The following is a 15,604-nucleotide window of genomic DNA, read 5'->3' on the forward strand; positions in this document are numbered from 1 at the left end:
TATTATAAAAGTCGCTCGGAAATGAAAAACAATTAAGTCGAAAAACTGATTTCTGTACACACCAATTCCAATCAATAATATAATCAAAACTGCTGCACAGATTTCCATCTTGATTACCGAAAATAATTCGCTTAGGGAGCTTCGACTTCGGATGCTGAAAAAAAAACTTTAGTTGATTGAATTTATGTTTTTGTACTAAGAAAATCACTTTGTCCCAAATTAAGCAACTTAGATTGACTTAAGTCACATCACAGTGTATGCTCAAATTTCATCGAAGTATGCCTTTTTCGGGCGATATTTGGACGAACACACGATTCACAGCATTGTGAATTCGTCATTTGTTCTGTCAAACCTCACAAAAATATGCTAATTCATGCTAATTTAATTAAATTTTGTGGCCGTTTTCCAAAATTTGTTATTTAATATTTGGTCTATTTCTGCGGGAAAAGAAGTAAAATCATAGAAATATTGTGTATCTGTGTCAAAAGAGTTGTGTGAAAACCGGAAGAAGAAGAAGAAAAAAGTTGTTGTTAAAAATTGAAATTGATGGTTTTGAAAAAGCTGAAAATTGTAAATCGAAGAAAGCACAAACAACAACAACAGCAACTCAAGCAGCGCAAAAATGAGAGAATTTCAACTGGCGTTTTGTGGCTGGTGTGCTTGTGGCAGCATCAACGTATGCAACCACAGCATCGACCGATCTTCTGCATTCGTCGAACGAGTCTCACGAAGTCCGCTCCCCGATGTCTATGGATAGTCATTTTTCGTTGTTGACAGCAGCATCATCGACACTATCGATAGTGTTATAAACAACGCCACAGTGTGATTGGCCCGAATTTCAAGAGAGTTACAATTCAATTATGGACAATACAAATCTACTGGATAGTTGTGCGGCCGCATTGAATGATATCAGCACCGAAGATGGAGTGCATTCGATTCGGTCGGAAAAATACGCTGTGAATTCAATCGATCGCTCGGTTCGACAACAAATTCATCATTTAGCAGGTCGGAAAATTCGGTGGTCACATCGAACCCCATTGAACAATTCACCCGATGGCTGTGCAAAATGGGGAATCGTGTGCAATTGGTTGCACGCGGATAGCTGCCAATCAAAATCAACGGTGAGTTTGGATTGTTCAACGACCGGTGAAGCGGACTATCAACTTTTATATCGTGCTAAATCGGAAATGGATCTGTCGATGTGCCGGCCGCTGGACGTACACAATCGTACGTCATCAATGCGAACATCGATACATTGTTTGCCATCGATTCTCAGCCCAGTGAAGCGCTTCGAGTCAACGTTAAACGATTCCATTTCGGAGGAATGTTTGCTGATTTGGGACAACTTTCAGTTGGGTTCTTCCAACTTCCAAACCATGTAATCGCTGAAATGTCTTGGCATTTCTTTGCATGTGAAGTAATCGTTGTACGCATCACAGCCTCATTGCTCAAGAAGAATATGCTTGAAATATGTGTATCTGTCAAGAGAAATTTCAGAGCGATTAATCCCGTGAAGCAATTTGTTACAATAGGTCAAGCCGCTGTAATGGATTTTTTCTGTCTTTTTGTTGTGTGCTTGCTTCGCTAGGGGGAGAGAACGACACAAATTCAAAGATAACATGGAAATATTGCCAATGCCTAACAAAACGTGCAAATGCGTGCAATTCTTCGTGCTCAGCAAGCACTGCTCACCACAAACGAGACGAAGCAACATGAAAACAACAACAATAACATAGAGGATTGCTATGCAAATGCCTGCAAATGGACGTGAATACGGCAAATACGTCAAGTCGTTCTTTTCCCCTAGTTGCTTCGTCGACCGACGTTCTTTTTTTTTGCTTTACTCTACTCGTTTCAAGTCTCGCTTGATAGAATTTCAACGTTTTTCTATTCTTTGGAAAGACCAACAAAAAAAATCAGCGAAGAGAATCTTTCTATTGAGAAACAAACATTGAACAGCAAATAAAACCCATGAAATATTGCACACAAAGAGTACATTGATTGTAACTCAATCGTTTGACTGACCCATCTCGTCGTCTGTGAAATCAAGAACACGAGCGCCACACAATTCAGTTGAGAGTAGCTTATGAATTGATGCCATTGCAATCAACCGCACAACAACCGAGAATAATATTCCCGTTTGATTCGTTCCAATTTTTCACCGGACCGACAACAAGATGGTCAGCTGTACAGAATGACGGTAAAAACTCGATCCCAGTCGATTCGAAACAATATAGACCAAGCCAATTATGACATTATAAGAAGAACCTAATGCTTTAAAATTTGTTAAACGGAATTTAATGATGATAGTAGAATTGCCCAAACGAAATGAACCAAAAACATTTGATCCGGTTGATAAATTGCATTGGCGATTGTTGCTTTTTAATTGTGTGTTCGGCATCAGCTTACATTTCATTTCTTGTAGCAACATTCGAAACACTAACAAAATCATTTACTTTTTTACATAAAAAATTTCACATCGGTCGCATTATAGTAATATCTCTCGGTCGATTGGCCGTCATCGCTCATCGATAATAGAATGTCGATGCTGAAATCACATTACCCCTCTCGCTCTCTCTTTCTTGGTGATTTTCACAACTTCTGTTGCGATCAATCAGTTTTGTTTTCATGGTCGTAAAATCTGTGCAAATAATTGTTTGATTTTGACTCATAAACATAACATTTGTTTCGATCAACGTTTATTTTTGCTTATTTATTCATATTAAAGCGTTTTTTTTCTGTTATTAACAAAATATTTAATAGGATTCTCACAGCGAATAAATTCGATCAAAAATATTTGTAGTTTGCTTTTCTGTTTAGAAAACATTTTTTCCTAGATTACTCGATACTAATTTCTATATATTTAAGCCTACGAAGAACTTCTTGAAACAAATGTCTGGAAAAAAACATGTGAAAATCGACATTCGATTAAACAAAAATGGGCGAAGAAAGTGGATGAGTCGTGCTGTAGCTCAGGCTTCATCGGAATGACATTGTTGTAACATCAAAAATTTCGAGATTCGATGCGATTTATCCAAAGTAATCGTTCCAGCCTTCCACATCAGGCTCAATGTCCTCTAACTGATCTCGACGAAGCTATTGAAAAAAAATATTGTGATTTGAATCAAAATTTCTCTTAAAAATCTCCAAAAATTCACTCACGTATGTTCGTAAAAGAGCCTTAATTCCCGGTAGAAACTCGTGGAGAGCCAACGAACAATTTTTCATCATTCCATTCACGACGTAAAATAACGCAATCAGCCGAGGACGGTCAGTCACCTACCGAATGATCGCACCTTAGAATTAGTTTGAAATGAATGATTCAAAATTATTTCATCAAATTACCTGTAAAATTTGACCGTTCAATATTTCAGCCAATCGCAAACCATATATGACCGAGTTGTCATTCGCAATTTTTGCAACCTTAACAGCTTCTTCTGGCATTTCATCATCATTTGGGTTTAAACCAATTAAGGCTTGTGTGAACTGGTGAATCTAGAAATTAAATAATTATTATTTGTTTAATGAAATCAAACATACAAAAAATGTCTTACAATAGGCATTGTATTTTGTAAAACTTTCACGTTTTGTGTTAAATCGTAGTGAAAAATAAGTGACTCGGCTTGCAAAAATTAAACCAAACTAAATGCTTGTTGACGTTTAGTTCTTATGCTTGTATTGGAGTATTATGCGATATTCGTGACAGTTTGCTTAAGTGTTGATACGAAATGTGGTCGATTTTTTTCTCATTTACACTTTCTCTTCATTATACATCACCATTTCATACCGCTTTGATTTGCATTCAATCGAACGAATGTCACAAGTACACAATCGACTCCGACGGCTACAGCTACGGCGACGATGACTATGACGTCGAGCACGGTTCGCATGATGAAATGCGACAGATTGACCGAATGCATAGAACAAAGCAGGCAACAACAAGTGAATCCCGTTATTGTGTGTTTGAGACACGGCATCACATTGTTACAAATCATTGGTCAGAGCTCTGTGCCTCATGCGTCAACGATAAAATGGAGCGACGAAGAGAAAAAAAGAGTCATGAGTGAATAATTAATTTCGTTTGCTTTATTTTGTGTTGAATATTTTTAATTGTTCAGTCTTCGGAATTTTTTTTTTGATTCGATCATTCCTTCAAAATACGTTAAATTTACTATTCTATGACATAGATTTTTTTACTGTAGTTCAAATAAAAGTAATTTATGACTAACTTCAGACGAATCAAGCGATTGACAATAGCGCTTTTTTTCAAACCGAAACCATCCAGAGAAAAAAACCTAACAAATTGACTTTGGTCAAAAAAAAATTCATTGCAAAATCAATGCCGAAATTATCGAGTACATTTTCGATTTTTTTCAGCGAAATTTTCATTCATTGAATGCTAAACAAAGAGTGTGTATCGGCCAAAACAACGTTTGACATTTACATTGAACCGTATTGTCAAGTCTCCACACAAAGAGATGCATTGGTGTGAAGCAATGTACGGAATCGAATGTGAATAAACGAAAATCAGCTGTAACCAGTTCGTTCTGTGTGATTGGAACGTCACAGTCGTGCGAATTGTGTGTGGTCGGAAAATTACTTAGACTGAGGGAAAATGCGATGGTGGAATAAGAAATGAGTCGTTCGTTTCACGGTTTTTTTTATTTACGCATCACAATGACTGTAGGTTAAGTGGATTCTTGTCAAAAGAAAGCGAATGCATAATTAGTCCGTGTGAATTGAAAATCTGTTTAACAGAATAATAAATAAAGTGCTTTTTACCTCAATATTATATGCAGCAGAAAAATTGCACGTTAATAAAGTAATAGAGTGTGCCATAACTGTAGAAATTAAATGTGAAAGACGAAAATTCGACATCATTTATCGATTCAACAATGTTTTGAAAGCAACGCCGAGCAGCAGCAGCAGCCAAGTGAAAACTTGTTTAGAGAATCCAACCTCACAGAAAATAATCAATAGGTTCAAGGTAAATTCTATCGCTGTCGGCAAGAATAAACTAGTTCAAACTCAACTCACTAACATTAAATGCCGTGTGTGTGTGTCTATGTTTGCTATTTTATCTTGGATTGAATGAAGTAGCTACGGTTGATAAAGATGGCCCATTGTCGTCATTGCATTCGATTAATAATGGACAAAGATCAGATCGGTGTTATTATGCAAAAGATAACAATTAGATGGAGGTATTATTACGTGAATCAATTGTTGGTCGTTTGCTTGGTGTTGTCGTAGACCGATAAATGAACGTTCAGTTGAAACGCAATTTCCCAATGGTTTAATGTCACGAACATCAAAGCCAACGAAATTCGAACCCAATCGAAATAGTTCCAATGTTAAAGTTCACAAAAATAAAGAGTGTATGAATTCAAGTACCTATCATTTGTTTTTGCATAAGCCGTAAGCCTCGAAATCGTATTACTTGAATTTTTTGTTCGCCTGTAACCCATCAATGTACCATGCTACATAACCAAGTGACGAAACAGAAGCGAGAAACAGAAAAGCGAATAAATGGGAGAGAATGTGTGTGTTTGAAAGAGAGAGAGAGAGAGAGAGAGAGAGAGAGAGAGAAATCGTGTGCAAGTGTAATTCAGGCTCATTGTTTTGACAATTTGTGGGTTCTTTTTTTTCAGAAATAAAAATAAAATCAGATGATTTCACTGAAACATAGAAAAAAGAGACAAGCCAAGACAAGCCAATGGCGTATGCATTTCGAGCAGTCATTGTTGGTGCTCGCACGCGACGCTCAATGCCTTGTTGGCTTATTGTTGCTAGCTCAAATATTTGTACATCTATTTTTTGCATAAATATTGTATCTTTTTGTGGCCGCGGCAATTCAATGTTACAAAAGTGAATAGATTCGGTTCCGTTATTTCATTGTTTGCCCAAAAAGCGGAGAGGAAGAAGCGTTGCTTTTCGAGTCGTAATAAACGTTTTGTGTTTTTTTCGCTCTTTTTCTTTCCCTGTGCGTGTGCTTTTAGGTGAAAATGGCTGGTACGTACGGTTGGTCAGCAATGAAAAATCATAGTCATAGTTCAAGTGTTTTTCATCACTTGAATCGTCGCCCTTTGTTTGGAGCAGACGTGGTGCAGCCATATCTCATTAACAGCTCAAAAGGTATGTTTGACAAATTATTGCTTACTTAATTTTTATCAACATACGTGCTCGTTGTTAAATATTAGGCATGTCAATAGGAAAGAAACACAAGTGAATTCCGAAACAAACAATTACTGATAAAGTTTATCAACGTTTTCAAGTTGATGAAGTAACTTCAATGAAGTTCACAGTTTTCACGTGATTCTGTCTATAAATACCATAAATGCGTTGACTTTTTCATTAAATGAGTTTATTCCTACAAAAATAACATACACACTTGATGGGTATCAATGACATTGATATGATTGGTGGCACTTCCGCAACGGAATACCTGCAATTTTAATTACAAAATTGACGACGACGACGACGCCTCGTCATTAAAATTGATAATTTAATTTGAAGAGTAAATGAAAAGGCCTCCCGCAAATCAGTCAACGTAACACGCTCGTGGTGACTTGATTTCAGTGCTCTTTCTCCCAGCTGAAAGAATATCATGTGTCTAGGAATTGGAAGGTATCCAACAAGTGTGCCCGTCAAAAAAAACCAACAATGTAATGAAACGCATAACAACACAAAAACAAAAATTGTCTCCAACATAGAGCCGCATTGTTTGCATTGATCACTCTTCTCTCTTTGCAAACGAGTCTCATTTCCTTATAATAAAACCGTTTTTATTGCGTAAATATCGTAACACACAAAACACTCAATTGTGCTAAAAATAAACTCATGATCTAAGGCTTTGCAATTGTAAGCATTCAAGGTGGCGTGCATGCCGTGAGCTATGCAGACCATATTTTTAATGAACAAGATGAAAACGTTTGTCGAATCGTATTCATATATGTTATTACAATCACAATATATAGGTCATTTGTGATATGAACAACGTAATCACTTTCATTTGTTTACTCAACTCTCGGCGTGGATGAAATAACAAAATCACGTGAACATTATTTGCTTTTCTATTTCCATTTATCTATTCTTCTTCTTTTTCGATTAAAAACAGACAGTTTGAGTTATCTACAAAGTCTCGACTTGTACAAACGACTAAAAGTACACAAAGGATGCGTAAATACGGTGTCATGGAACGATAAAGGTCAATATTTACTGTCCGGCTCCGATGACCAAACGATTGTCGTTACAAATCCATTCAACGGGCAGGTCCTCGTGCAATACAGTACGGCACATCGGGCGAATATCTTCAGGTAAATACCCTATCTCGACCGATATTGATTGAATAACATTTTGACATTTGATTTTTTTTTCTCGCTTCAGTGCAAAATTTCTGCCGCAATCGGGTGACCGTGGTATTGTGAGCTGTTCCGGCGATGGAATTGTACTGTACACAGAACTGACAACTGCTGCGTCGAAGAAATATGCTCAGAAATCATCGGGATCGAGTTCACCGCATAGACATGGAAGCGATGCCAACGATGCTAATCTGAACTACTTTAATTGCCACAGCAGTGGAACCACGTATGAAGTATTAACTGTACCGACTGAACCGAATTCTTTCATGAGGTACGAACATATCATGCATACTTAGCAATTGCTCCATTTACAATTATATTTGCCATTCGAAAAAGAGTCGTTTCAACGATGAAATGAACCAAATTCAGAATACTAATCTTCTTTGTCTCTCTCGATTGCCACAGCTGCGGCGAGGATGGAACGGTGCGACTATTTGATCTCCGACAAATATCACGTTGTCACAAAACTTGTTGCAAAGACAACATTCTGATTTTAAGCCCATCGGCTGTAACATCCATGTGTATCTCGCCATTGTCAAACAATTACATTGCAATTGGAAGGTAAAATCAAGTCATCAATAGTTTCTTCATTGAATTTCTTGAAAACTAATGCTAAAATCTTATGTAAATTGCAGCTCGGACTCAATAATTCGTATATATGATCGTCGATTTTTGGCTTTGGTTGACTTTACGGTGCCTGGTTCACCGTCGGATAGACACACGGTTCCTGTGAAGGCATTCACAATACCCTCGTATGAGAAGAGACCGTTCCGAGTGACATCGGTAACATTTAGTCAAGACGAATGTGAGCTCCTTGTTAGCTACTCATCGGATCATTTGTATCTGTTTAACATTTTGAAGGATGTAAGTTGCTCCTTTTCCTCGTGTTTTATCCGCATTTCCAAGTATAAAAATTTGAGAAAAACTCTTTCATTCTCCCAGGGTATTGACGTTCGTCACTCAATGGTTGAAAAGTGTAAGCGATCGAAGAGTACATCTCAACAAAGTGTAGATTCTCCGCCGCCAGTTCGCCGTCTCCGATTGCGTGGCGATTGGAGTGATACCGGCCCTGATGCACGACCAGAACGGGAAACAGCACGTTTGAATAATTTGGGCCAAGCTCGGCCACAACTCCAAGCCACCATAATGCATCGAATGACTGAGGTTTTGTCTCGCATGTTGGCCGATCCTCGAACGCGAATTGGACTTAATTCGCATAGTAATGAAATAATGCACGAAGGTGACATAACAAATACGGTGCAATTGGAAAACTTGTTTGGAGCAGCTCATCAATCGAGCAACCCAGTTGCGCATAATGCACCCGCAACAGCTCCGGCTACAACAAATTCAAGTCCGACACCAAAGAGTCGACGGAATTCAACGGCTGGACCATCGGGACTGTCGAGTCACGGGAAACAACCGCGAAACATGTCATTCGAACGAAAGTCAAGAGTGCACGATTCAGACGATGACAGTGACGATGATAGCGGCAGTCGCGAAAGTAATAACACATCACCAACGGCCGTAATCGAACAAGAGATTGAAAATGCAGTCAACGAATCTGTCACAGATGATGAACTGAAAGAGATCGTTTTCGATTACCTGCAAATGAAGTATATGGGCCATCGTAATGCTCGAACAATGATCAAAGAGGCAACATTCTGGGGCAATGACTATGTCATGTCTGGATCAGATTGCGGCCACGTATTTGTATGGAATCGCAAAACGGGCGAATTAGTGATGCTACTCGAAGCCGATCAACATGTTGTCAACTGTCTACAACCGCATCCAACATTACCCTATTTGGTAAATATTCCAACATTTATGCAAGATATATTTTTATTAATACTTTTTTTTTCTTTCTAGGCGACATCGGGCATCGATTATGATATCAAACTGTTTGCGCCCGTTAGTCAATACGACGACGATGAAGATCATTGCCGTTTCGATAAGGAAAAAGCACTTGACGTAAGTTGATTGGCGAGTAAACACGCACGTGTTTGTCTGGTTTTATGATTGATTCAATTAAGCCCATTAACTTTATATGATTTAATGATTGGGGTTTGTTTTCATTCGACTATTTGCTTTGCTCTGATTTTCCTCATTACAGTTGATGAATCGTAACGCTGTGATGTTGGAGGAGACCAAAGATACAATAACGGTTCCGGCGGCATTTATGATTCGAATGCTGGCCTGTATTCATTCGCTGCGGAATCGAACGCGTCCACCAGCTACTGGCAGCACGAACAGTGGTGGCAACAACAGCAGCGCCAGTGTATCCACATCGAATAGCAATGTCAGCAATAATCCAAATCAATTGTGCAACGATGCACCAACATCGTTTGAGCCATCTTCATCCAGCATTAACGACGCATCGGACAATAATAACTCAATAGACAACGACGATAATGAGGATGACGCAGATGATTAATTAATGAAAAACAAAATAACCGAAACCAAAGCGCGTTTTCTGCCTTTTCAACAAGAACAAAATTTTATCGTTTTTTTTTATTCTAAGAATTTAGTTTGTAAAAATTCTTTAACTCATTCAATTGAACAAAGAAAAAAACTATGTATAACAAATGGACTGACCGACTCACTCATTACAGTTGGTGCTTCAATCGAGCGCGAGATTGATCCAATGAACTTCCTATGAAATTTCATTGTATATTTTATCTAATCATTCGTATTTATTTGAATTATTTCTAGTAAAAAAAACCTCTGCATGAGAGATTGAAAATGAGATTTGAACAGAAAAAAATTACACAGCAGAAATACAACGCAAGACATATATATATAAATATTTTGTATACAACACACAATTGCCATGATTCTTCCGATAGCTTTCCCTAGTAGCTTTTCAAATGTATAAATGGGCACAATATTTCGAAATGAGATACAACACAAACATTTCAATGTCACTTTTCACACAAACCTTCTACTTCTTTCGTCTGCAAACCTAAGCTAAATAATAATGTCAAAAGAAAATTGTTCTTTTTTTCCTGCAACTCATTCAGCAATACAACAGAAATCAAATTTTAAACAAAATATACATTTCTCAAATGAATCAAAAGACAATTGGTTTTGTGGTTTTTATTCTCTTGATTTCCATTTATTATTGTTCAATGTTTTTGGTTTAAAACAATACGTCTAAATATATAATTTATATGATGTGTATATGTATATATATATATGTATCAGAATAGTACGGTGTGACAGCCAACATCAATTTGCACCATGGGCGTGACATGCAGCCACATGGGTACAGCGCCCGTGTACTTCGTAGTGGAAAAAAAGTGAAGCTTGCTTGTCACCAATATTGATGTTCACGAACATCAAATTGTTTATGCGTTATTTCGCCCACTTTATGCACTGGAAATAAAAAGTTCTTCAATTTCTAGCAAATTTCACATATGAATTCATAAACACATCGAGAAAACACAACTATTTTTTCACATAAAAAGCATAAGCAAGATGATTTTTTCGTTGATGGTTGTTCGATCCTGGATCGTTTGTGATTCATCAACGATTTGCAACACATCCATTTTTGATTTCGATATTCCAACTGAATACGATGTTTTGTATTCATTAAACAATTCCATTTTGATCAGAAAATAATTTTTTATTGAAATGGCTGTGACGAAAAACCACGCGAACGATTGCAAACGATAGCACAAACATTAATGTCTAGGAACATCAAATTCGAATTGACATTATTGTCAAAGCGAATTCATCGGGAAACACTGACTTGAAGTTCGACACAAATGTCAAATTAATTCGCCGATGTGAAGCAACAAAACAAAATAAATAAAAATACAAGCAAACAAACATTTTGTGTTGATCTAATCTGCAAGTTTTATATTTTTCCAGAATAAAAACGGTAATTTTTTTGTATTTTATTGTTTCATTCCAAATAAAATCTCTATTGTGATTTTTAAGTATACATTTATAAAAGATATCTTCAAAAATCAACTTTGAATGTAATATAATTTGTTATTGGCGACAAACAATTAATCGAACGCATTTAATCGAACATAAAATAATTTTCAGCCTGCCGGTTTGCTGATGTTCCCCGAATCGACCGACGAAGTGCCCAGTGCCCACCACCGATGTCGAAGAAGACAAACTAATTTTCGTGATAATTTAAATTTTGCCATTCAACATTCCAATAAGGGCAAACGCAGTGTAATCGAAAAACATTTGGAAGGCATCAAGCATTGGGGCCTAAATCGACATGACAAAATCAATCAACCGTCCCATTGTATTGCGAAATCGACGCCAAAGGAAGAAATTGAATGATAAAATCATTAATCTTCCGTATTTGATGTTCCTAGACATTAATGTTTGTGCTATCGTTTGCAATCGTTCGCGTGGTTTTTCGTCATAGCCATTTTAATAAAAAATTATTTTGTGATCAAAATGGAATTGTTTAATGAATACAAAACATCGTATTCAGTTGGAATATCGAAATCAAAAATGGATGTGTTGCAAATCATTAATGAATCACAAACGATCCAGGATCGAACAACCATCAACGAAATCATCTTGCTTTTGCTTTTTATGTGAAAAAAAGTTGTGTTTTCTCGATGTGTTTATGAATTCATATGTGAAATTTGCTAGAAATTGAAGAACTTTTCATTTCCAGTTCATAAAATGGGCGAAATAACGCATAAACAATTTGATGTTCGTGAACATCAATATTGGTGACAAGCAAGCTTCACTTTTTTTCCACTACGAAGTACACGGGCGCTGCTTGTACGAAATTCCGTTTGTATGAAGCATGTCACGCCGATGATTTGCACATACATAAACGGGCTTTGTTTTATTTTCATTCTAAATTTCTTTTATATCATAAACTTTGTCTTTACATTGTCTCGGGGATGCTATTTCATTTCTCTGTATTTGGAGCAACTAAGTTTTTTTTTGTGTGTTCATCATCAAGATTGGGTGATTGTTGTTTTTTGTTGTTGTTGTTTGCTCGTCTAAATATTAAACAGGGTAAATTCACTAGATATTGCTTTTATGTATGTTGGTTTTTTTGTCTGTGTTTGTGTGCTAGAGACACATCTAACTCTAAATGTTGGTTTCAGTGGCTTACCATTGCTGAGGGTATAAAGTGTTCACCATTGTTTAAAGTATAAACGCGAGACTAAGCATTCGGCAACATTATCATAAGTAAGATCGGGCTTTCGTTTAAATTGAAAGCGTACACCACCATCGAGCATCACTTCATCACGGCATTCCGCGCGTACGATCAATTCCTCGCCATCCTCCAATTCCCAGGTGCTTTCCATTTCATATAATTGAAATGGTTGAATGATAATTGGCTTCGACAACTGGATTTTGGTCGATGAGCCACTTGATATGGTGATTTCTTGCTGTAAAATCACATCCGGTTCAGTGCTACTGCCCTCTTCTTGGCTACCTCTTGACACAGATGTTGCATTTTCTGGATTTTGGCCCGCACTCTCGTTCAATTTTCGCACCGTCAATTCCCCTTTTCGCATAATTGCATCTCCTCCATCGTGTAAAGCTTTGAAACTGCTGATAGCGATTTGCCCCACTAGAATTCGCTCGTTCACGGAAAATATCACAATGTCTTGTCGCAAATCGGCCGCTGGCCTGCACAGATTTGGCAACGTTCTTCTGTCACATATTTGAATTAAATCGTCTGTTATCCAGGCTGGAATGCCTTTGCGGGCTGTTTGCTCAAAACGAGTGGCCACCTGCAGTGGTCGATGTGTTGTCAAATATGACAAAATATCCATGATTTCGTTAGATGTGAGTAGATTCTCCTTATCCGCGATACAAGTGTAAAAATCTTCGGCTGACATTGCGGGAAAGCGAATTTTTTCAAAGCAATGACCGAGTTGTTGTTTTAAATTTTCAGCATTGTTCTCATCGATGCCAGCCCGTTTGCACGACTCCTGTGCCCACAGCATTGTCGCTTGAAATATGTGAATTTCATCACAACTCAAACTGTCCATCAGTAAAATTCGGCCGAGTATATGACGGCTGCAATTTAAAAATGAACTGGATTCCAGTACTTTTTGGGTTTCCGAACAAATCTTCTCTTCGCACACACCAATCAAATGCGCTAAATCGAATAGCAGCGCCAACTCGTAGCACCAGCATACATTTTGCGTGGACAGGGTCAGCGTCAAGTATCTTGTGCACAATTCCATGCAACCAGTTACATCATATTTATCGGCCAGTTTCATTACTTCGGCAATCTCGCTGCTGTTATAAGTCACAACCTCCTTGTAGAAGTATGCAAGAAATGCAATGAAGCCATCGATTGAAACGTCAACAATTGGAATTTCCGTGCCTTCTTTTAGCTCACCGAAAAACATTCGCTTGAACACTGGGCTACCTGCTGCGAGTAAATTTCGATGGGCCACAACACATTCGATATGCTCACCATTTTCAAAAATAAACTTTACATCAGCTGTTTCTTCATCCAAATATAATTTGCCAACATTTGTTAATAATTTATAATTTCGTTCGGATCGTTCACTCTCAGACATTTTGATTCGTAATAAAATTGATTTTACTTTTCGCACACACCAAAAATACCCATTAAGACGCAATAAACAAAAATAGCACCTGAATTAGACTGGAATGTGTGTTTGTAAATATAGATTATTTTACTGTGTTGCACACTCAACACTTTGCTGGAGAATACTTCTTATTTTTTCCCTCGATATAGACTTGTCACATGATTTTATAATATGTAAACAAAGCGCAGCCGCACATCACATCGCACGCGAATTTCGTGTGTGAATGACACTTTATGACGTATTTTGAACGCGAAACAATAGCGGATAGTGAACGTTATCGAACGTACTACGTAATTTGATGAAATGGAAAATTTCAATTCGATGACATTCAAACAGAGTTGTAATTTTGCTGAAACAAATGAATTTTATTGATACTCGGAATGTTTTCTGCACTTTGAAATGGGCCATAAAAGTAAAAATGAAGACAAAACAATTTTTATTTCTTCAATAAATACTCAGACTTAGTGGGAGTGTTCAATAATTAACATTTAAAATGCAAAATAACGAGTGAATGAGCAATTGAAAAAGATTTGTTTTTTTTTGCTATAGCAAAAGATATTTTCTATAGAAACTACCGGCGCCCCATAAATTTCATAAATAGTTTTCGTGTCTCAAAACTAACAATTTATGCATAATTCGTTTAGTGTATCGCTCATTGATTTTCCCATGGTTTTCTTCGTATTCGAAAAGAATGCTACTTAATCTCAAGGGCATATTCAGTCTATTTACGACATCGTCTCCCAGTCCTTCTTGGAAAACTAATGCTCCGTAGCATATACAATGGAAACAAATACTTGTTTATGCTCAAATCAATCACTGCTCTTTTCCACAAAATCGACAGAGACACTGAAATCCTAGGAAGTGATTATTTTTCGTCGAATTATGAATATTAACTTGAACGAATTTTAATATTCAATCGGAGTATTTGGAACATGTATTTAATAGAGATACAGAGACGGTGATAAAACGAGCGATAGAAACAGAGGAAAAGAAATAAGAACCTTAAAGACATTTTCCCTAAAGACTGAAAGTTTCTCTTCCAATCATATACTTTCAATTTTCTCCAGCATGTGATAGAAAGGAGATCATAGAAAATCATCGTAATTTGAATGAATGCAATTTAACAAACTGGTGCAACTTGCGGAAACAAGTGTTGCGGAAATCCCAATGCGATGTGGTGTAAAATTACATGATTACATCACCCACAGGAATGAAAGGTTCTATTTCTTTGGGCGAAAAAAAGAAGAAAAAAAAACAATTGAGATAGATACGTGATTTAAATTGTCCAGTGGTTTAAAACCAGACACGTTTGCACAATTCTAATCATTAAAACCATCGAAAATAGCCCGAAGGAAAACAACAACAGAACGCAGTCAGAACAGCAATGCTATCTTTGAAACTGAGATTGTTATTTTTCTCTGTTTCTGTTTCCATTTCGTTTATTATTTCAAGGGAAAGTTTTACGGTCATTTGAAACAAACCAAAAATGGATATAGAATAACATTAGGTAGATGGGTGCATAAATTCTGCACACTGCACCGTAGACAGAAAGCAGGTACAATTTCAGCACAAAAGTACTTGTGCATTGTATACAATTTCATAGATAATAAAAAAAATTTATGAAGTGATTGAGAGCATAAATGTTGAAGGCAAAGCTGGAACCCACAAGACAGTGTCTACCTGAGC

At 37.1% G+C, this 15,604-nt stretch overlaps 3 protein-coding genes across 3 annotated transcripts; 1 reads left to right on the forward strand and 2 right to left on the reverse strand.

The window, feature by feature from the left end:
* Positions 1–2,812: 2,812 nt before the first annotated feature.
* On the reverse strand, positions 2,813–3,608 carry LOC129566396 (uncharacterized). The gene is made up of 4 exons (XM_055442281.1): positions 3,555–3,608; positions 3,346–3,495; positions 3,163–3,279; positions 2,813–3,096 (listed from the first exon to the last, which is right to left on the reverse strand). Exons 1-4 carry the CDS (start codon positions 3,561–3,563, stop codon positions 3,031–3,033), a joined length of 342 nt encoding a protein of 113 aa, XP_055298256.1. The 5' UTR covers positions 3,564–3,608; the 3' UTR covers positions 2,813–3,030.
* On the forward strand, positions 3,448–10,436 carry LOC129566395 (DDB1- and CUL4-associated factor 6-like). The gene is made up of 9 exons (XM_055442280.1): positions 3,448–4,987; positions 5,997–6,132; positions 7,115–7,313; positions 7,384–7,629; positions 7,764–7,919; positions 7,994–8,222; positions 8,301–9,164; positions 9,225–9,326; positions 9,469–10,436. The coding sequence occupies exons 2-9, from the start codon at positions 6,003–6,005 to the stop codon at positions 9,787–9,789; spliced, it is 2,247 nt and encodes a 748-aa protein (XP_055298255.1). The 5' UTR covers positions 3,448–4,987; positions 5,997–6,002; the 3' UTR covers positions 9,790–10,436.
* Positions 10,437–12,478: 2,042 nt separating this feature from the next.
* Positions 12,479–13,885, reverse strand: LOC129565666 (BTB/POZ domain-containing protein 3-like). The gene has a single exon (XM_055440777.1). It carries the CDS (start codon positions 13,883–13,885, stop codon positions 12,479–12,481), a length of 1,407 nt encoding a protein of 468 aa, XP_055296752.1.
* Between the last annotated feature and the right edge of the window lie 1,719 nt (positions 13,886–15,604).

The sequence above is a fragment of the Sitodiplosis mosellana genome, unplaced genomic scaffold, assembly GCF_009176505.1.
Source record: "Sitodiplosis mosellana isolate CC-2019 unplaced genomic scaffold, AAFC_SMos_1.0 Smas_scaffold_3, whole genome shotgun sequence".
Classification (NCBI taxonomy): Eukaryota; Metazoa; Arthropoda; class Insecta; order Diptera; family Cecidomyiidae; genus Sitodiplosis; species Sitodiplosis mosellana.

Excerpts from the sequence above, each read along its gene's own strand:
- LOC129566396 (XM_055442281.1), bottom strand. Across the intron at positions 3,280-3,345 it reads TGAACGGTCAAATTTTACAG|GTGACTGACCGTCCTCGGCT; the intron begins GTAATTTGATGA and ends ATCATTCGGTAG. Across the intron at positions 3,097-3,162 it reads AGGCTCTTTTACGAACATAC|CTTCGTCGAGATCAGTTAGA; the intron begins GTGAGTGAATTT and ends TTTTTTCAATAG.
- LOC129566395 (XM_055442280.1), top strand. The coding sequence starts at position 6,003 with ATGGCTGGTACGTACGGTTGGTCAGCAATGAAAAATCATAGTCATAGT. Across the intron at positions 6,133-7,114 it reads TCTCATTAACAGCTCAAAAG|ACAGTTTGAGTTATCTACAA; the intron begins GTATGTTTGACA and ends GATTAAAAACAG. Across the intron at positions 7,920-7,993 it reads AATTACATTGCAATTGGAAG|CTCGGACTCAATAATTCGTA; the intron begins GTAAAATCAAGT and ends TGTAAATTGCAG.
- LOC129565666 (XM_055440777.1), bottom strand. The coding sequence starts at position 13,885 with ATGTCTGAGAGTGAACGATCCGAACGAAATTATAAATTATTAACAAAT.